Source organism: Triturus cristatus, chromosome 3_1 (genome assembly GCF_964204655.1).
Source record: "Triturus cristatus chromosome 3_1, aTriCri1.1, whole genome shotgun sequence".
Classification (NCBI taxonomy): domain Eukaryota; kingdom Metazoa; phylum Chordata; class Amphibia; order Caudata; family Salamandridae; genus Triturus; species Triturus cristatus.
Genome location: NC_140583.1, coordinates 545,785,841 through 545,808,481, shown reverse-complemented (window position 1 = coordinate 545,808,481; position 22,641 = coordinate 545,785,841). Strand labels below are relative to the sequence as shown.

Here is a 22,641-nt window from a genome sequence, read left to right as displayed (position 1 = left end):
ATCTTGTTTTTATCTGTTGTTAGCCTTCATGTCAGTCCTTCAAAGTGGAAACATTCAATTTGTTTTCACAGATCTCTTTCCAAGAACAAGGTATATGAAGTGGATGCTAAGATTTCAACTGCGCATACCACATTGACAGAAACAGACACAGACTCTCATGCACACTCACACACACACATCACGCCCCCCAAAACCCATTTAAATACAAGTGCATCAGTTGATATATGACTAATTAATTAGTACCAGATGATGTCAAGAACTGGGTGCTGAGAAGATCTCTTTAATACCCTTCTAGGATGACCAAGGAAAGGTCAACTCCTCCACATGGTCATAGTGATGCCCTGAACAGAATAATCTAAATGAGAAAGTGACTAAAGTCTATGTTAGAGGAAAAACACACAAGGAAGGAAAAAACCAGTTTTGGTCATTTTGAAACTCTTGACGGAATTAACAAAATGCATTGCAACAGACCTTCTGCTAATAAAGCCTGTCTATCTAAACCCTTTAATAGGAAGTACTATCAAAGGAAAAGACTCTTTAACATTTTGGATGGGGAATCTTGAACATCCCCCATCTTGGAAAGGGCTATATCTACAGTATGTTTCCTCCACTTTCTAGTAGCTCATGGTGTGAATAAGCCTACATTTGGCATTATGCTTTTGCGCAGAGAGTTCTGAACTCTTGTGGCTGCCCTTCATGTTATACCCAACTAGGTGACACCCCTGCTGGTCACTGTTAGCACAGAATCACTGAAACCACCCAGGCTGCAAGAAAGTTCAGCAGCTGTATGAGTGTGGTGTTTGACAACACCCTGATAGAGAGCACATGGATTGCTTTTACTTTTCGGAATTTAAGCCATCTCTGGTAAGTTTTTGATACTGCCCTCTACATAGATCCTGATACAAACGTAACAGCTGGCTAATTTCAGAAGTAGACTGAGCAACTATTTCCACAAGCAGGTCTAAATGCAGGAGATAATGTCAACCTAAGAGCTATCTCCTAAATAAATAGCTCAGACATCATTGCACTGATATGCTGGAACAGAATTAAATAATAGTTTACTTTTGTGTGAGCATGTGCACTACGTCACTTGTATAGGATTGAATTGTTTTTAATCCAAATGCTGAAGGCACAAATAGTATGAGTAACTAAAACAGATAATTCCCAGGACAACAGAGGTGCAAGAGTAAAAGCACATCTAGAAAGATTTAGGGTCATCTACATTAGATATAAAAGTCTATGTGAAAAAGGTCCTGTGTTTGTGATCCAAATTGAAAGGTCTCTGTATGGGATTCTGGAATGTCACAAAATGTCTGCTTGGTGAAGATGTTAATTTGGAAGTGGGCTATGTGTACTTAATTGTAGTACTCACAATAGGAATACATAAGCAATGTAGGGGATACATGGCATGGAACTATTTATTATATTGAAGTGAATTGAAGTGACATTGCATTTTTATAGTGCTTACTACCCCTGAAGTGACATTAAAGTGAATTACGGAAAGTAGCACGCTATTCAGGGGCCCAAAGTTAGTAGTTACTCCATTGGTTATTGGAGTTAGTCTTGCATGCTAACTGGAAACCATTCTATGCAATAGTGTGTGTATAGTACAGTAGAGACTTAGATGTGATCTTTAAAGGTGGTTTGTGGGAAACAAATGATTTTGTTTTACAAGCTTGATGGCAGGCTTGAGATTTAAGAGTAGCTTATATATAGATGATTTCCTCTAAGGTAAGCAGAGGCACTTTCAAAACAAAAGTGGGAAATAGTAATTCAAGTTCATGCAAGATTTCAAGCTAAATAGTATGTAGGTTTTTCGCACCAATTAACAGCATGCAATCCCTAGATGTAAACCTGTGAAGAGATACTGTTTTAAATCCTGCTCTAATGGAAAATGTTTTTTTAAGTTGTGGCAGATACTCACCTAAGTAAGCCCAATGCTGCTGGGACCCCTTTAGTAGTGACTGTGAAAAAGTGTGACATTGAAACACATCCTAGTACCACGGGCGGCTCCTCCGCTAAGGCGGGCGAGCGTTGGTCCACTGCCTTTCAGCACGGCAAAAAAGGAAAAATAAAATAATAATAACTTAATGTTATTATACATTTTTTTTCTGTGCTGGGGCGGTATTGTGGGGCAGGGCTAGTCTGTGCGGGGGGAGGAGTGGTGGCACTATCTTTAGTGCACATGAATGTTTGTCGAGCCCTCTGGCGCCGGCCAAACATTCATGCGCCCTTTGCATATTCTCCACCCAGGCTGCATTCCAGCCTGGGTGGAGAACATGCCCAGCTCCCATTCCCCATATGAGCACCAAACCACGGCGCTCAGACCAATTACAATGCTGCATTGCAGCATTGTGATTGGTTTAGGGGAGCCTATCCTGCTTCCTGTTTGAACAGAAGCCAGGAAGAGGACGGAGAGGAAGAAAAAGAGGCAGTGGCTGGACAGTCGGCTGTTAAGTGATCTATTTGTATTCATTTTTTCTCTCCCCTTCCCCCCCTTCCCCACTTTCCGCTCCACTACTGCTTTGTGGGAGAAGCTGCGACTGCCCAAACCGATAATTAAAATTTGGCAACACCAACACCTAATGCAAGCAATAATAACTGGAATGGCCCATATGTGTATTTAGTTCAGCAGTGCATTTAATGCCATAAAGTATTGTTTTAGCTCATTCAAATAATTTTATGTCATACATAAACTACGCGTTACAACAAACAAATGATGGACGGAATGCTGACAATGCAGACATTCTCCCCCAGTCAAGAGATCTGGGTTAAATCCATCGTTCTTTTGCCCACTACGCCACCCCAGTTTAGACATGGCCATATGCAAATCAGTCTTGACCCTGTGCCTCATGGGAACAGTCCAGCCCGAACTGCCAAGCCATGTCTTCCTTGGACCGGAATCAAGCATCCTAGGACCGGTTTCTGGCTATCAGCCGTCATCAGCCAGGATAGCTTGACTCCAGTGGCGTAGTGAGCACGGGTCCCACGTCTGGGAATACCCATCCCACTTAGGGCGAAAAGCGTTACAACAAACAAATGATGGACGGAATGCTGACAATGCAGACATTCTCCCCCAGTCAAGAGATCTGGGTTAAATCCATCGTTCTTTTGCCCACTACGCCACCCCAGTTTAGACATGGCCATATGCAAATCAGTCTTGACCCTGTGCCTCATGGGAACAGTCCAGCCCGAACTGCCAAGCCATGTCTTCCTTGGACCGGAATCAAGCATCCTAGGACCGGTTTCTGGCTATCAGCCGTCATCAGCCAGGATAGCTTGACTCCAGTGGCGTAGTGAGCACGGGTCCCACGTCTGGGAATACCCATCCCACTTAGGGCGAAAAGCGTTACAACAAACAAATGATGGACGGAATGCTGACAATGCAGACATTCTCCCCCAGTCAAGAGATCTGGGTTAAATCCATCGTTCTTTTGCCCACTACGCCACCCCAGTTTAGACATGGCCATATGCAAATCAGTCTTGACCCTGTGCCTCATGGGAACAGTCCAGCCCGAACTGCCAAGCCATGTCTTCCTTGGACCGGAATCAAGCATCCTAGGACCGGTTTCTGGCTATCAGCCGTCATCAGCCAGGATAGCTTGACTCCAGTGGCGTAGTGAGCACGGGTCCCACGTCTGGGAATACCCATCCCACTTAGGGCGAAAAGCGTTACAACAAACAAATGATGGACGGAATGCTGACAATGCAGACATTCTCCCCCAGTCAAGAGATCTGGGTTAAATCCATCGTTCTTTTGCCCACTACGCCACCCCAGTTTAGACATGGCCATATGCAAATCAGTCTTGACCCTGTGCCTAATGGGAACAGTCCAGCCCGAACTGCCAAGCCATGTCTTCCTTGGACCGGAATCAAGCATCCTAGGACCGGTTTCTGGCTATCAGCCGTCATCAGCCAGGATAGCTTGACTCCAGTGGCGTAGTGAGCACGGGTCCCACGTCTGGGAATACCCATCCCACTTAGGGCGAAAAGCGTTACAACAAACAAATGATGGACGGAATGCTGACAATGCAGACATTCTCCCCCAGTCAAGAGATCTGGGTTAAATCCATCGTTCTTTTGCCCACTACGCCACCCCAGTTTAGACATGGCCATATGCAAATCAGTCTTGACCCTGTGCCTAATGGGAACAGTCCAGCCCGAACTGCCAAGCCATGTCTTCCTTGGACCGGAATCAAGCATCCTAGGACCGGTTTCTGGCTATCAGCCATCATCAGCCAGGATAGCTTGACTCCAGTGGCGTAGTGAGCACGGGTCCCACGTCTGGGAATACCCATCCCACTTAGGGCGAAAAGCGTTACAACAAACAAATGATGGACGGAATGCTGACAATGCAGACATTCTCCCCCAGTCAAGAGATCTGGGTTAAATCCATCGTTCTTTTGCCCACTACGCCACCCCAGTTTAGACATGGCCATATGCAAATCAGTCTTAACCCTGTGCCTCATGGGAACAGTCCAGCCCGAACTGCCAAGCCATGTCTTCCTTGGACCGGAATCAAGCATCCTAGGACCGGTTTCTGGCTATCAGCCGTCATCAGCCAGGATAGCTTGACTCCAGTGGCGTAGTGAGCACGGGTCCCACGTCTGGGAATACCCATCCCACTTAGGGCGAAAAGCGTTACAACAAACAAATGATGGACGGAATGCTGACAATGCAGACATTCTCCCCCAGTCAAGAGATCTGGGTTAAATCCATCGTTCTTTTGCCCACTACGCCACACCAGTTTAGACATGGCCATATGCAAATCAGTCTTGACCCTGTGCCTCATGGGAACAGTCCAGCCCGAACTGCCAAGCCATGTCTTCCTTGGACCGGAATCAAGCATCCTAGGACCGGTTTCTGGCTATCAGCCGTCATCAGCCAGGATAGCTTGACTCCAGTGGCGTAGTGAGCACGGGTCCCACGTCTGGGAACATAATCTAAACATGTTATGTATAACACCCACCAACTTAACATTTAATATTGCAGCAATCAAAATTCAGTGGTTGTTTAAGTGACCGATTCAAAACCTGGTTTGGGAGGTGCTCTCTCTTGTGTCCACCTGAAGATTACCCTCACACAACAGACACCATGTCTATCTGATTGGATGTCTGAGGTCAGCCTGACCCTCCACCATTCACCTTGTCGCATAGCAACAGTATGGCAGTAAAATGAATGTTCTAATAAATAGGATAATTTTTTGTGATCAAACATACACTGTCTTGGCCAACAGCCACTGGCTCTATAATTAATTGATTATTTGTTTAATTTGAATGTAAAATTACTGCTCTTAAGAAAAACATAATCAATGCTGAACTAAAGATAAAACACTGGATAATCTATACTCAGAGTGGCATCACTATACTTTTCGGAAAAATATAATTGTTTATGTGAACCGAAAACTGTCTAGTCTTTCAACCAGACTGCGAGAACATATTTGTGTGGGCTGCACAAAATGAAACAACCTAAGTTGACCCACTAAATACCTTTACAAAATCAAAATATCCACATTGTTCTGACATGCACTCAGAGGACAGATACCATCTGTTTATTGGAAAAAATGTTAATATCTTCCAGTCATAATCAAATAGGCAGCCACTTTATTTTAAGTACCTATTAACTAATGTAAAATTATAATGGAACAGCTTTGGAAGTGCATTTGACATCCACATGAATATCAAATGAATGGGCTTTGATCAGGAGTATTATAATGAATGCCAAATGAATTGATAGTGATGGCCGCTTAAATAGGCTTCCTCCAAATATGTGTGTGCTGAATTTATTTTTCCACTGCTGCTGCATTTTATGACGAAAATAAATAAGGTCCACTAATGCAGCTATCCCTTGAAATACTGGGGAGAGGAAATCTTTTTTTCTCTCACTACATGATTAATGGATTTCTTCCCTGCACAAGTTGACTCACACACTAGTAAAGGCAGTACCATGTTTGGTTTAAATCAATAGGATAAATATACAGGGGCTAAATTACAAGCCCCTCGCACCAATTTTGCGTCATTTTATCATGGGATAAGTGACGTATGGGTGGAGCAATGGGCGTGTGAATAAGCACCACAGTACATTAGGTTTGTTTCTGTAGCCCTGTTCAATATTTTTAAACATTTAGTTACAACGACTCTCGTTCTGTCTAGGCCAGGAAGAACAGTTGCAGTACTTCTGCAACACAATGTATCCACAATTCTGGGATGCAGGAATACTGCTGTATTCAGAGAGGCGATCATTAGGATACCGTAGAAATTGAGGGCCTCATTTATGAGAAGTGTTGCATTGTTGTGTGAAAACAGCGATGCAACACTTCTCAGCGCACCCTCCTAGCGACACGAATGATCCTTCAAATATACTATATGACAGATCATGTCGCAAGGAATGATAGCTACGTCAGTATTACTGATGTATCTGTCGGCGCAAAAGTGGCGCATTGCTGGAGTTGTGTCGTAAGTGGGATGCTACTCCAGAAATGTTCCTTCCCTGCGTCACCCTTACGCCTGCCATGAGGCAGGCGTATGGTTTTAACGCATTGGCGTCCTAGAAGTGGCCCAGCAAAATCTCATAAATTTCACTGCTTCAATCCTACAACCGTTTCTTGCGGGGAAACACCCACCCTGCATACATTATACCTAATGAACTAAAAGTTACATAACGGCGGTGCAAAAGTGACACAGGCCTTCATAAAAAAGGCCTTGAGAATGGGGAACCTGTTTTACAAAAAGCAACTGAACCCTATTCTCATAACTGAACAATTGCATATTTAAAATGAAATGTCAGGGCCTCACCAGCAATGCTTCATTAAGGCCGCTAGAATGATCTGCACCAAATATTGGGTGCAGTTTTTGTCCAACTGATCAGTGACTCAATGAAAGTTTCGCAAAATGTTTTCACTCAAGAAATTTATTATAATTGTTGCTTGGCATAAGACACTTAAAAAAATTAATGGTTTTTGCAAAAATAGTTAATTTGATATATGCAAATAAAACAAAATGTTCCCCAAAAAATAATTACCTTTCTAGCCTGTCAACGCAAATACTTAGCATGATAAGCTTGCTTAAGTGTTAGGTAGTTAATGATTAATGTTGGTCTCCTTCTCTAATAAGTGAGTACTCACTATCTCACTGTATAGAGATGTAAGCATTACTGCGTTTCGGCAGCTGGCAATAATATACTAAAGCCTGTCAGGATGTAGGTTTCTTTGCTGGTTGTACTGACGGTGATTTACACTGAGCCTCGGAGTAGACACAACATTCCTGATGTAATATTAATGACAGTTTCAGAGCAGTGGGGAAAACATCAATGGAAAGTGGCATTCTGCCAATGATAATAGCCATCAGAACACTGAAGAACAAGACACTATAACAAGTTCCTCAAAGAGTTTTTACCTCTGGATGTCACTCTGTTTAATTGATAAAACACGTGCTTTCTGGCTCACACGGATCATTATCCAGGTTATGATTTTGCTGTGCCTCCACAGTTTGGATATGAGAAGAGATATGGTCACTCCTCTGCACCACCCACTGTCATTTAATTATATGAATCTGATGTTATATATATATGATTTTATATATATATATATATACATATATGTATATATGTATATATATATATATATATATATATATATATATCAACCGCTTTAGTTGCTGCTAATGCAGTTCACCATCCAATGGTGTTGGTGCCTGCTGCGGCGGCAGCCGCCGTATTTATATAATCATCAAGACTTCTCCCCCGTTATAGTTAGCTCAGCTAACTATAACTCGCGCGCCCGCAATCCACTGCTGATGACGTCACATATTACATCACTCATGACATGGTCAGTGACATCACTCATGACATCACTGATGACATCTCAAATGACATCACTGATGACATCACTGATTACATCATCCATTGAGTATGTGTTTCTGAAAAATTTTAATATGTTTAATATATATAGGGAAAGTCCTGTTGAAGAATGAGTGGGTGTACAAGTGTGTAAATGGATGATTTTCTGTGGTGCGTAACTGACTCTATAAGTGAGTCATTAAAAGTATCTTACTGCAGACTAGTGACTAAACTGTGTAAATGTTTGTATGTGTCTGTATGTTGGTGTATACGTGACTGCATGGTTTTGTGAATATCTATATGAGTGTCTATATGAGTTATTGATTGCTTGTCTCAGTATCTGTATGGGTTCCTGAGCGTTTGTGTGGGTAGGGTGTGTGTGACTCTATGCATAGATGTGTGAGTGGGTGATTCTATGGGTGCATGGTTTTAAGAGTGCATCTGTGATGGACTGTACGGTTGAGTTAGTGTATGTATGGGTGTGTTAGTGATTGAATGTATATCTCAGTGGTACATTTGTGACTAACTACATATGTGAAAGGCAGTATATATGCGTGTTAGAGTATATAAGTGGGTAGATGTGAGTGTGTGATTGTGAGAGTGACTGTATGGATTAGTGTGTGCTTTTATCAATGATTCTATAAGAGCGTAAGAATGTGATACTATTTTTATGAGTAAGTGAACTTGAGTGTGTATAACCGCATAGGTGAGTAAATGGGAGTGTGATTATTTGCATGACTGAGTAGGTGTGGGAGTACCTCTATGGATGATTGGTAGTGTGTGAGTGTCTATATAGGTGTATAAATGCATATGATAGTTTTGTATGGAGTGACTGTAAGTATGAGTGACTGTACAGATGAATGAGTGGAGGTGTATGTAGACCTAAGAGTTAATAAGTGGGTATGTAGTTATTGGTATTGCAGTATGTATGGTTGTGAGAATGGAACTCTTAAATTTTGAGTCGGTGTATCAAATGTTATATTAAGGTGTGAGAAGATGTGGTAATTTATCACATGGATGACGTCATCAGTGATGTCATCAGTGATGTCATTTGAGATGTCATCAGTGATGTCATGAGTGATGTCACTGACCATGTCATGAGTGATGTAATATGTGACGTCATCAGCAGTGGATTGCGGGCGCGCGAGTTATAGTTAGCTGAACTAACTATAACGGGGAAATTTCATTGGTTTTTTACGAGTGAAATGTCCAGCTAACTATAACATGTGTGAAACCTATGGTTTTTTCAGTGAATTTGCAAGGTTTTTTAAATGCTAATTCCTAACTATAACATGTGTGAAACCTATGGTTTTTTTCAGTGAATTTGTAAGGTTTTTTAAATGCTAATTCCTAACTATAACGTGTGTGAAACCTATGGTTTTTAAGTGAATTTGCAAGGTTTTTTAAATGCTAATTCCTAACTATAACATGTGTGAAACCTATGGTTTTTAAGTGAATTTGCAAGGTTTTTTAAATGCTAATTTATGAATGTATTATTATATTTTTTAAATATTTATTTTACAATAAACTACCTATATATATAGTTATAGATTAACTTTATCCTGTAATATGGAATGGCTCAGTTTTTTTTTTTAATTTGGATAGAGTTGAACAGCATAGTTAATATCTTCTATAAACTTCTAAACACTTTTATTTTTTTTTTTTTATTTTTTTAAAGTGTTTTTGACCGTGCGCGCACGGTGCGCACATGTTGTGCACACGGTGCACGCATGCGTATGTGCTCCGTGTGCGCATGCGTACGTGCTCCACGTGCGCATGTGTACGTCGTGCAACTCCGTACGCGTATGCGCGCGTGCTCCATACGCGCATGCATGCGTGCTCCGTGCGCATGCGTGCGCGCGCGGTACGCGCACGGCAAGTCATGTGATTTAGAAACAACACTTTTCATTGGTTTATAGTAGTTTCAGGTCATGTGATTAAGAAACAACACTTTTCATTGGTTTATAGTAGTTTCAGTTCCAGAAACTTCCAACACCACACCCACTCCCCTCATTATTATTTCTGATTCCCTGGGAGAAGGAGCTGAGCAGCTTTTCCAGTACTCCAGTACTTGAGAATGGCAGAGCAGCAGTCATCTTCTGGGAGTGAGCAGGAGACCCTTGTGCCACAGAGACAGAGGAAACAGAAAAACTCTGTTTTATGGCAATTTTTCACTTTTCCAGAGGGGCGGAAGAAGGTGAATGTCTTATCAAGAGGAGATCCTAAAAAGAAATACTCTTTTAGTATCTTCACTATGATCAGGCACGTTAGAGATGTACATCCTGTGGCTTATGCTCGAGCAGCAGCTCAGCCGAGCACATCCGCAGCAGCTCAGCCGAGCCCATCATCGGCAGCTCAGCCGAGCACTTCATCTGCGGCGGCAGCTTCACCAGCTTCTGTTCCTCTGGATATACACCCTCTGTTTAAGAGGGTGCATATACGGTGCAATGCGTGCAGTGCTCTTCTCTCTTATGGGGACACCAGCATTCCCCTAATAGAGAGCAAGATACAGCAGCACACATGCGGCACCCTATAATTTTTGTCATTTTTTTGTTCCACTGGTCCTCAATTAACACAACGGCTCTTTTTAGAGCCACCTAACATCCAAACACTTAAATTTGATTTTTAATTCTATTTTTTTAATGAATTTTTTTCCGCCGTGCGCGCACCGAACGCGCAACTCGCGATGGTGCGCGCACCCCGCGATTTTTAAAAAAACATTTAATGTTTTTTTCACCCTTCATGGTCCTTCAGGGACCCCCTGACAAAATCTAGGGGGTCAGGAACTCTGTACCCTGCCCCCTTTTCACGTTCTCCACCTTTCTTTTTCACTGTCACACACAAAATGGCGGACAACACTTCCTGATTTCGACCGATTCGAAATGTTGACTGACATTTCACCACCAATCAGAATTACGCTCACGCACGGCACCGTGTGCGCACGGTGCGCGCATATAGATATTTATGTACTTTTAACTGCAATTTTCTCAGGAACTACTGAACAGATTGACACCATATATGCAAAAGGCACATCTCTGACCTGAGGACTACCTCTTTGCCAAATTTCAAGTAATTCTGTTCAGCCATTCGGGCTGTACCTTCGACTAAAGGTCCTATGGGAAAATGCATGGGGAAAACACGTTTTGGGACCCCCCTTTTTTCTCAGCCCCCGCTTGACGAATCACCCCGTGACTTCCTGTGTAGGAGCTGAGCGGAGCGCCCCATTAGTTTTAAAAATTTCGCGAGGATCCGTCAACCGGCGCCAAAGTTATTCTAAATAGAATTTTCAGATTTCCTATGGAAACACGGTCCTAACTATAACTATCTACTGGCGACCGCCAGTAGATAATATATATATATATATATATATATATATATATTACCTACTGGCGGTCGCCAGTAGGTAGTTATAGTTAGGACCACGTTTCCATAGGAAAACCTCAACATTCTATTTTGAATAACTTTGGCGCCGGTCGACGAATCCTCGCGAATTTCTCAAAATAGGTGGGGCGCTACGCTCCGCTCCTACCCTGAAAGTCTCGGGGGGATCCGTCAAGCGGGGGCTGAGATAAAAGGGGGGTCCCAAAACGCGTTTTTCCCATGCATTTTTCCATAGGACCTTTAGAACGACCTACAGCCCGAACGGCTGAACAGAATTACTAGAAATTTGGCAGAGAGGTAGTCCCTAGGTCAAGGAAGTGCCTTTTGTAGGTTTGGTGTAAATATGTTCAGTAGATTCTGAGAAAATAGCCTTTAAATCAATATATATATCTGAGCCAGCTTACGGTACGCTTACCGTACGCTTACGGTAAGCGTACGGTGGCGTGCGCGAGCGCGATTCTGATTGGCTCTTAGATCTTAGTAAACATTCGAATCGGCCGAAACCAGGAAGCGGCGGCCGCCATTTTGTGTATTTCACTCTGAAAAAAAAGAGTGAAAACAAAGAAAGGGGGCAATGAGGAGAGTTACAGACCCCCTAACAATTGTAAGGGGGTCAAAGAAGGACAGAAAAGTACAAAAAAAACATTTATTGATTTTAAAAAAAATCACGGGGTACGCGTACGGTAAGCTCACGGTAAGCGTACGGTAAAAAAAATAAAAATAAATAAATGAAAATCAGATTTAAGAGTTTAGAAATTAGGGAGCTCTAAAAAGAGCTGTTGTGTTTATGGAGTCATTTTTTTAGTGGTACTTACAAGTAAGTACCGATGCAGAGTCTAAGGTTCAAGAGGAAGACTCTGTTCCCTTCATCATTGAAGTGCACACCATCTCCTCTATAAATGTCTTGCATGTCGTAACGCAAGTTGTTGTGGTAAATGGCACCCATACCATAGTCACGGAGGAAAGCAGAAACAGATTTGTTGACGTGCTTTCTTGCTTTGTCAATCTGTGGACAGAAATGATTGGACCAGTTCCATTTTTGCCTTTGGCATATGTTGGAAAACACAAAGGCAGTTTTAGGGAAAAGTGTAAACAGTTGTGCAAAGGTGTCCTTCATAAGCATTTCCAGACCTACCCCAGTCAAAGTGCCTAGGTCATTGCCACCACAGTGCACTATTATGAGGTCAGGGTGTTGGATTTGCATGAAGGATTTCACCAATGGCATCAATTGGTGCCACTTTAACCCTCTCTGACCAATCCATTTAATGTCTACATTTGGCAAAGCAAGGTCTCTCACCATATCTGTTTTCTCTGCAAACTTTTCACTCCAGAAGACATAGCTGTGCCCTACAATCCACACTGTGAACATCTTCAAAGGAGAACTGGATGCACTCAGGAGGTGTCTTTCAGTAGAATGGCAATATGAAAATAAAGACAGTTTGGAAATGGAGGCATACATATTTTTTACAAAACAAAAAGAACTGATTGGCTGTTTCATACCATTCTAGAATAAAAACTAGGCTGTATGTGAAAATTAATAGAAGCATGTTTTGTATTGGTACAAAAAAATGTGTAACCAAAGAACAGTACTATGGATTTGCAGTTAGGATTGAAAAGTCAAGCACTCTTGCTCTGTGGAATTGAAACATTGTGTGTCGAACTTCTGACCTAACTGCACACAGCAGTGTTCCATGAGCTGTTGCTATGGTAGCAGGCAGAAGTCAAGTTGGGGGAAGGGTACTAGGCAGAAGTCAAGTTGGGGGCAGGGTACTTTTGGAAAAGGGTTGGTTTTCAACCAATAGAAATGTGTCATTACATTTGAAAAAAAGGGGGAAGCACTGAGATTTGAAACTTACATGTATATGTGTGGAAAAATAGAGGGAAAGTTTGCCATTATCTGGTTCTGCTGAGAGGAGAGAGGTGTACAGAACAGAGATCCTGGCTCTGATAATCTGCTGTTTGAGTGACACATTTCTTTCACAACTAACTAAATTTAAAGGTGAGTTTACAGTTTGAGAGGGGATGTATGTGGTAACTTAAGAAATGAATAATAGAAATGGGAATTGTTTTTGTTGTAGTTACACATGGTGGATTCATAATGTGTCAGTCTGTAAAAGAGATTTTCACTTGGCCCGAAAAAAAAAGAGCAGTAAGTGTGCTTTCAAATTGGCAAAGAAATTTCGTTTTGGCACTTATGTGAAAACATGACTCTGTGTGCATAGAAGAATTATAGGCAGAAATGTATTGCGTCTTGCTCTGGTGATTTCACAGTTGCATTAGATGGAAAAGAGGAGCGAATTTTTGGGGGAAGAAGCAGAGGCTTAGCACACACCCATGTGCTTGCCATGTATAGTCATGCACAGTAATTAGAAGCGAGTGGGGTTTTCAGGTTTAAGTCTGTAATGCAAATACATTCAGCATCACTAAGGCTGGTTGCCCCTGCTGGAGTGTAGGCAGTCACAGAGAATGCACATGGTGGTGGTCTGAAAAAAAAACAGCTTGGACACGTGCAATTAAATAAATCAAAAATAGTGGTTTCATAATGTGTCAGTCTGTAAAAGTGATTTCCAATTGTTAAAAGAGGCAAAAATATTTTTGGGAAAAAAATGTAAATATGTGTACTGTATTATAAATTGTTATAAAAATATTAATACTTTTTTCTTTTTTTTCAGATCGATATAGAAAATTTTCGAAAACTACAACCATTTTAAAAACTATTTTTAAAAAAAACAAATGAATAAATATTTTTTTGAGTGAGTATGGTAAGTCAATGTAATGTGATAAATGATTTTTAGTGTTTTTTTAAAAAAAAATAAAAAAGGTACGCTTACCGTACGCGTACGGTAAAAAAAAAATAAAAAAAAGTTTTTAAAAACATATGTAAAAAAAAGATGAAAGATAAGGTTGGCTCTTAAAAGAGCCGTTGTGTTCATGCAGGGACAGAGGAAAGAAAGATTGGGAATATTAGACGGTACGACAAGTGTGCTGATCTATTTTATTGTTCACTAGGGAAATACTGGTCTCCCTATAAGTAATTAGATCGTGACAAGTGGCGCACCGTACTTCAACCCTCGCAAACCGAGGGTTAATTTCCAGAGGGCCAGCAAAAGGAGATTCTCCCCCCACAGATGAAGGGCTCACCTGACCTGCAGAAGAAGGAGTCTGCCCTGCAGATGATGGTCCAGGCTGAGCTGCTGTGGATGTACTGGCTCGTCTTTCTGAAGAGTTACCTCCAAAAAGATGACCATGTGTCCTTTTGTGTACATCCTTGAGGTGTCTGATCATGGTATGATTCCCAAAGGAATACTTCCTGTCAGGATTACCTCTAGAAAGTACACGCTGACACAGCCTGCAAGTAACTAAGGGTGCATTCACCTTTTGCTGGCCTTCTGGAAAAGTAAAATAATCCCAAACATAAGAAGGCTTTACTTTCCTCGCTCTCTGCCTCAAGACAGTGCTGCTGGTGCTAGCCTCACTCTCAGAAGGGCTCTGCTGTTCTGCCATCGTATCCCAAAGACAAACCAGCTCCTTCTTCCAAGGGATCACAAGCAGAAATGAGGGGAATGGGTGTGGTGTAGGAGAGTTCTAGAACTGAAAGTAGTTTCCACCAATCAAAAGTTGTGTTTCATGATCACATGACCTACCGTACGCTTACGGTACGCTTACGGAGCGCTTACGGCAAAAAGTACGCGTGCGCGTAAAAAAGACACGCGCTTGCGCGCATGCGCATAACAGTCATTTCCCGGCACTTCCGCGTAACGTGCGCGTGTTGCGTAAGCGCGCACGCCTCCCACGCGCAGTACGCGCGGCTACGCAAAGTACGTAACTATACGCAATCAGCGTAGATAGATTACGGACGTTGCGTAAACCGTACGCTTACCGTGAGCTTACGGTACGCGTACTATAAAAAAAAATCAAAAAAAAAAAAAAAAAAAAATCTGGAAATAAATTTTACATGTTTATTTTAAAAAATATATATAAAATAAATATTTAAGGATTTTAAAAATGTAAGCATAGTCTTTATAAAAGGTAAAAAATTAAATTAAAAATATGTTTGAAAAAAATGAAGAAAAAAACAAAAAATAGCATTTAAAAAACCTTGCAAATTCACTGAAAAAAACATGGGTTTCACACACGTTATAGTTAGGAATTAGCATTTAAAAAACCTTAGAAATTCACTGAAAAAACCATAGGTTTCACACACGTTATAGTTAGGAATTAGCATTTAAAAAACCTTAGAAATTCAGTGAAAAAACCATAGGTTTCACACACGTTATAGTTAGGAATTAGCATTTAAAAAACCTTAGAAATTCAGTGAAAAAACCATAGGTTTCACACACGTTATAGTTAGGAATTAGCATTTAAAAAACCTTAGAAATTCAGTGAAAAAACCATAGGTTTCACACATGTTATAGTTAGCTGGACATTTTACTCGTAAAAAACCAATGAAATTGCCCCGTTATAGTTAGTTCAGCTAACTATAACTCGCGCGCCCGCAATGCACTGCTGATGACGTCACATATTACATCACTCATGACATGGTCAGTGACATCACTCATGACATCACTGATGACATCTCAAATGACATCACTGATGACATCACTGATGACATCATCCTTGTGATAGAGTGGCAGACCTCCTCTCACCTTAATATAAGCTTTGATACACACATTCAAAAATAGAGACTAAAAATTTCAAAACAATGGACATACCAATACCAGTTACAACAACCTCTTCAGTAATTCTAAGATCCACATACTCATCCACTCATTCACCAACAGTCCTATACAGACACTCATACATGTACTCACTCATCATATGTACTCATACATCTATACATCCTGTTACACAATGCCACTCATCCATAGAGTTACTCACACACATAGTCACTCATGCTAATAAAGAATAAAACATACATTTACTTGCATATACAGTAATACACACACCACCATACTTACTTCTACGGAAACTAACACATAGTTAGTCTTTTAAACAATCACTTATAGATACACATACTTATTCATACAGGAACTCTTTCAATCTCTCCCTCTCATATATACTCACATATATACACCAATACTCACATATACTAGTTTAAAACATATGTAGTTACTCCTGAAGACACTATTGAGACAGTCATTCACTCACTAACACACCCATACACACACTCATCCACCCATACAGTCCTGCACACATGCTGTCTTCAACACATACAAACAGTGAGTCACTCATTCATGCATCTATGCACTACGTAATACCCCCCACCGTACCATACAGACACTCAGACTGATACTCAAAAAAACAACTAATAACCTATATAGACACCCATGTAGCTACTCACCAACCCATGCAGTCACATATACACAAAGTGAGAGATACACTTAATCAGTCAGTTACACAATCAATTTTTCAAAAACAAATCATCCATTTAGACACTTATATACCCATTTATTCTTCCATCGACCTTGAGATATACATATATAAAACATATGTAATTTTCAGAATAACACACATTCACTGGATGATGTCATCAGTGATGTCATCAGTGATGTCATTTGAGATGTCATCAGTGATGTCATGAGTGATGTCACTGACCATGTCATGAGTGATGTAATATGTGACGTCATCAGCAGTGCATTGCGGGCGCGCGAGTTATAGTTAGCTGAACTAACTATAACGGGGCAATTTCATTGGTTTTTTACGAGTAAAATGTCCAGCTAACTATAACATGTGTGAAACCTATGGTTTTTTCACTGAATTTCTAAGGTTTTTTAAATGCTAATTCCTAACTATAACGTGTGTGAAACCTATGGTTTTTTCACTGAATTTCTAAGGTTTTTTAAATGCTAATTCCTAACTATAACGTGTGTGAAACCTATGGTTTTTTCACTGAATATATATATATACACCCACACGCACGTATATACTCACATATCTGTGAAGCCGAAACGCGTCTCTCCTGTCGCGGGGTCGTGGCAGACCCAAGAAAATAAAAAGGCCATATTACTACAGCCTCAAGTGCGTGCCTTCTTAGTTGAAGCAGGATTGTATCTTTGATACTCACATATATATAATACACACATATATATACTCACATATATGTTCAGTTAGTAATAATGGGCCATGAAAAACTGCTCTCAGGAAGCCATGCTCTCACATTTTTACAGATCACTGATCATAAAAGTGTGACAAAAAATATAATTGGGCCTTTATCTTTGCCCATCCTAACCTTTTGCCAAATTTCATATTTGTGCCAAACTTGAGAATTTTGAGGAGTTGGTCGTCGACCTTGAATCTGGGGAACTGGCTTTGAGTCTCGACAATGACGCTGAAAATCCTGTGATTCTGGGCAAATCACTTAATCTACCTGTGCCTAACAAAAATGAATGTGTCCTCATGTAACACAACTGGTGCTATGTAAAGCGCTCTGATACCCGATAACTTCAGATCAAGGTTCGTGCTATATAAAACTCCGTAAACTAAAAAAAATACATTATATATTTTTTTTTACAAAGATACATAACTTAGCAGCTTTCTCTATCTTGACCATTGTTCAGTTAAAAAAACATAATAATGGTCAATAAATATCTCCTAACAAACTAGTTTCAAATAGGAGTCTGCCTTCAGAGTCAACTGTAATGAAACTGCTTGATGCATATGAAATGTGCAACTGAAGTTTATACATAGAACATCCTTTGAAAAGACATTACAAGCTCCTAAATGTTGAACATGCACCACAATAATTCTATTTCTCTTCATAAATCTTACGTTTATAACCTTAAGTACAACTCCCTTATCCCTTTCATTTCTTGTGTTCTACCAGAGCTCCCTTTTCACTCCTTTGTTTTATGGGACTTGTGCAAGAAAACATGAGTCACTCAACAAAATTATAGCAGTTTTAGTCTTCTTAGTTCTACACAGCTAAACCTTTCATGCTCGCTACAAAATATAATTGTGTGTATAGCTGAAAGAACCAGAAGGGAGAGGGGGGAACTTAGTAAAATCCATGTGAAACTATCCAGGACCCAAAAGTGAGACATTGAGGTTTTTGAGAACTATAGTACTGTAACTGTAATGTGACTATGGGATCACAAAGAGGATCCTAAGGTTTTCAAACTCCCACACATAGTATTAACAATGTGAATACTGAGTCTCTCTGTGACATGGATCAATATATTGAGTTAATGAATAATGATTAAGAATAGACTATGTAATATTAATAATTGCATTTCCAACAAACCCAAACTTGATTTGCATGAGCATAGCGTTTTAATAGTTTTTCCAAATGGAAAACATGGAATGTTAGCAAAAATGCTACTTTTTAAGCCTTTTGCAAATGACTCTTTCTATGTGATTCGTTACATAGAGTTCAATCTGTGCAATGGTTCCGTGTTGAAATTCCATATATTCATTTTTGGAATGCTGCCATCACTTTGAGACTGAGTGCATCCCTGATAACAATGATAATGTTTTCTTCTTAAACCAAATTTACTTCTAAAACATGGCATAATGTCTCAGCTCTCAAGACAGGTTCGCATTTGCTGCTACCATTTCCATGAACTAAAAAAAACAAAAGCATCATAGATGTACAATTTAGCAGAAGGTTTTTATTGAAGCATACTTTGGTGATGCTTTAAAAAGGTATTGTCTATTTCACTGAGATTTCTATGTAAGTAATCTCGTATGCCACCCATCGTGTGGCTGATTCATACATTTACATGATGTAGAAGTACTTCCTCTACAGAAAATCTTTATATGTAAACGCTCCCCCCCCATGAGGACGTTACAGCCTTTAAACACAATGTAGCTCTTTCGACCACGATAGGTTTGCCCCAGTGCACCCAGGGAAATAAGAAACTTGCCTTGAGGATTTCTCCTTGATGTATCTCACTAACTGAAGGATAGTGTTTCACAATTAGACTGCTTTTCTACCAAATTTTGTATAGTGCCTTTTAAGGCTTTACTCAAAATCCGCTATTAGTTTCATAATTCATTTTGAAAATATAGGACACATTGTCAACTTTAGTAGCAAATTTACTTGGAAGAAAGAGCCCTGCCTATATCATCTGGTTCTCATGCTCTTACACCAACGAAGAACATACCCTATGTGAGGACATGTCACACAGTAGTTTGTCGGACAGACAGAAAGCATGCTGGTGGACTGGTTTGTGTCAGAAAGGTAATAAAAGTTTTTATCATAGGATATAATCCCACCAAGAGGCATGTGAGATATGTCCATCTTAAAACTTGTTGAGACTTATTTTTACTCCGCTAGACATGTTTCAGGGAAGCTGTTCAAACAGATATTTCCACTCCCTTTCAATATGTTGTATGCAGAAGTTAGTGCCTCACTTAGGACATGTTTTCTCTCAAAGCAAGTTTCAGCATCGAGGATACACTTAAAGGCCATTTTCCTGGGCTTTTCCCTTGAGATCCTGAATATTGCAGCACCATTCAATCACAGCTTCATTTGCATATGTCCCCAAGACAAGGTGTAAGAAACGGTTTAGTAACCAGGCTAGGACAAACTATATTGTTCTAATTTTAGCTGACATGTTTTTTTATAAGTATACTTGTTATGTTCCATAAGCTGTCTTAAGTCAATCAATGTCAACAATGGGCATCCTGAATTAAAAGCATTGCCTAAAGATCTACAAAGATTTCACAACCTGTTACTTACTTTAAGGACATGACTCATCACAATGAAGCCACTTGCATGTCATGTGTAATGTTCTCAAATGTTCAAAGAAAGGCTAGTCTCAAAATACTAGGAAAAACCTTGACACACCACAAGGAAATGCATGGCACCAGCCTTCACTTACAGGCAAATTAGGTTATAAAACAGGGACTGCAGTCCTGAAACATTTTAGCCAGTCAAATTGAACTTCATAAAAATTGCAAAGAACACGAATGAAAAAGTTCACCCTAGAATACAATTGAACAATATGTTACTCAAATTGTTACCCTGATCCTCAGTTTACATGTATTTGTGTTCTTGGTTTCCCTTTTGTTTTACTCATGCTTCTTGTAATGTCCTTATACCCTCCCATCTCCATAGACGTCATTTTATTTACTTTTCTTTATGTCTTGCTAGATCCAAAGAGCTAATGTTAACTCTTCTTAGTACTTGAAACAATCCTGTCAATTGCCTGTTAAGGTAAATACACGTTTTGCCTACCTTTCATTCCAAATTTCGACCGTCTACCATATTTATTAATCACTATGAAGAGCACCACCAACAGGACACAAGCAAAAGCTGCAAGTCCAACAGCTATGGATACCTATTAAAGAACATAAAATTGAAAGATTTTATAATTATCACAGTGTTAAGTTTTTGCAGTCATAATTAATTTATAAATTTGTCATTGATACTAATTTAGTTTTTACTTACATTAATTATTAATTAAAACACGTACATTTGTGGAAGAATATTATTTTTAGTAATAACTGTACTTAGCATGACATAGATTCAAAGACGCCGTTCATGTACTTATGTTTGAGAAAAACAAAAATGAGGTACAAGCGATCCTTGCATGAAATAAAGTTCGGATGTTTTCACTAAAATATAAATCAAGGACTGAAATTTTACCCAAAGACTATGTATAGTAATTGAGACCTAAGGTACTTGAAAGTAATTATACCCATCCTTCAATCCAGAAATAGAAAGTATTGAATGTCATACCATGAAGTGTTTAATTATGAAAGTATTTCTGTGAGCCACAACACGAGTTGTACAGATATAGGATTGCACAACATTGGTGGTGTACAACAGCAATATGTGGAGTGAACTTGCAGTAGGTCCGATCTAAATTAGTCATGGGGATGAGTTGCATGATACATTGGATAATGTTGAATAATTAGTAATTGGGTCTTATAACCTAACTTGTGTCTAAAATTATTCTTATGCTCCTGAAATTGACCCTCTCGATTTCAAGTTCATAAGAAAACGTCCACAAGCTTTCATATATCGAAACCGAGTGTGAGGTTGGTCAGTTCTTGATATTTTTTCTTTGTCCTGAAAGGTCCCTGGGCATTAGTTTGCACATTAGCCTGGTTTATGGGGTTGTATGATGGAATAACGCATGCCTGAACAACACTTGCCTGAACCACATGATCTTTACCACACATGCCTTTACCTTGCATGCCTTTACATTGCAAATTTGTTCTAAAGACATGATTGGTAAAGAGAAATGTGGCTTAAGATCATACCCCTACCCCTGAAAACTGTTCCTTTCCCACCGTCATGCCCTGAGTCCTAAAAACTAACCCCACACTCTAAAGACTAACCCAAACCCAGTCCCCACCCAGAGCCGTAAAAACTGTCCCTTACACCTGTAATGTACCCCAGCCCAGCACCTCCGCCCTAAGGCCTAAAACTGCCCTGGCCCTTAAAACTGTCCCATTCCCTCCCCCCCGGCCTTAGCCCTAAAAACTGTCACCATGGTCTAAAAGCTACCCCAACCCCAGTCCCCCTACCCTGAGCGCTAAAACCTGACCCCTAGCCTTGTAAGTTACCCTGATCCAGCCCTCCCATCCTGAGGCCTAAAACTGACCCCAGCCCTGAAAACTGTCGCTTCACTGGCCCCACCATGAGCCCTACAAACTGATCCACACCCTAAAACTACCCTGACACCAGCCCTCCCTCCCTGATTCCTAAAAACTGGTCCCTATATCAGTAAACTACCCTCACCCAGCCCCCCGACCTGAGGCCTAAATCTGCCCCCATCCCCATCCCCACCCTGAGCCCTAAAAATTAACCCCACACCTAAAAAACTACCTCAACACCAGTACCCCCAGCCTGAGCCCTATAAATTTTCCCCTAAATCTGTAAAGTACCCCAACCCAGCCCCCAGCCCCCACTCTGAGGCCTAAAAGTGCCCCAGCCCTTAATACTGTCCCTATTCCCCAACCTGGCCCTGAGCCCTACAAACTGACCCCACACCCTAAAAACGACCCTGACACCAGCCACCCCACCCTGAGCCCTAAAAAACTGTCTTCTACACCCATAAAGTACCCTGATTCAGTCCCCCCGCCCAGTGCCCTAAAACTGCTCACAGCCCTAAAACCGACACCCCACCTCTCTAAGACCTGACCCCAGCCCCACTTAACTTATTGCGTCCTCTCCCAATCCTTCCTCTTCCTGTCTTCCTGTGTCCACCCATCCGCTCTGCACCTAGACCTCACATTGCCTTAACCACACATGCATTGTTAATGCTTATGCGGGGTAAAGGCAAGAGTGGCTTGACTTGTGGGAAAATGGCATGCATGGTTGAGCCTGCTTTGTTAAGGATGTTTCCTGGTTTATGGAGTTTTTAGTTCCACAGGTCACTGCCATGTAATTCTCCTCTGGAGCTCCTCTGTGGCCTAAGACTGAAGAGACATTCAGTTGGTCTCTCTACTTTGACAAACCAAGCCCACTTTTTG

The 22,641-nt window shown here is 40.7% G+C and overlaps 1 protein-coding gene across 4 annotated transcripts in view; it reads right to left on the bottom strand.

Moving 5' to 3' along the window:
* Window positions 1–22,641, bottom strand: part of NTRK3 (neurotrophic receptor tyrosine kinase 3) — a 1,591,631-nt gene that overhangs the window by 736,653 nt on the left and 832,337 nt on the right. For all 4 annotated transcript variants that reach the window (XM_085644469.1, XM_085644471.1, XM_085644470.1 and 1 more), the window contains one exon: window positions 20,396–20,498. In XM_085644469.1, coding sequence (XP_085500595.1) covers window positions 20,396–20,498 — 103 coding nt within the window. The remainder of the gene's footprint in view (window positions 1–20,395; window positions 20,499–22,641) is intronic.